This window comes from Penaeus monodon, chromosome 34, assembly GCF_015228065.2.
Source record: "Penaeus monodon isolate SGIC_2016 chromosome 34, NSTDA_Pmon_1, whole genome shotgun sequence".
In the NCBI taxonomy this organism is placed as follows: domain Eukaryota; kingdom Metazoa; phylum Arthropoda; class Malacostraca; order Decapoda; family Penaeidae; genus Penaeus; species Penaeus monodon.
Window position 1 is genome coordinate 5,861,538 of NC_051419.1, and position 207 is coordinate 5,861,744.

A 207-nucleotide genomic window follows, 5' to 3' on the forward strand; every position below is an offset into this window, starting at 1 on the left:
GTAACTCACCCGTGTGCTGTGTCTTCGGCTGGTAGGAGAGTGACGGAGGAGCAAGAACATCCACATCAAACACGTACTCTGCTGTTCCTGCTGCGTTGCTCGTGATGCAACTGTACAGCCCGGAGTCGTCTTGGGCCAGGGAATTAAAGTGCAATAACCTGTGAAATAATTTTTTTACGTAATGATCGTTTTTTATGTCTTGAAGGG

At 47.3% G+C, this 207-nt stretch overlaps 1 protein-coding gene across 1 annotated transcript in view; it reads right to left on the reverse strand.

The window, feature by feature from the left end:
• Positions 1–207, reverse strand: part of LOC119594538 (hemicentin-1-like) — a gene marked incomplete in the record, with an annotated part of 42,784 nt that overhangs the window by 36,502 nt on the left and 6,075 nt on the right. Inside the window, 1 exon segment of the mRNA XM_037943570.1 lies at positions 10–158. Within this exon segment, the coding sequence (XP_037799498.1) occupies positions 10–158 (149 nt within the window).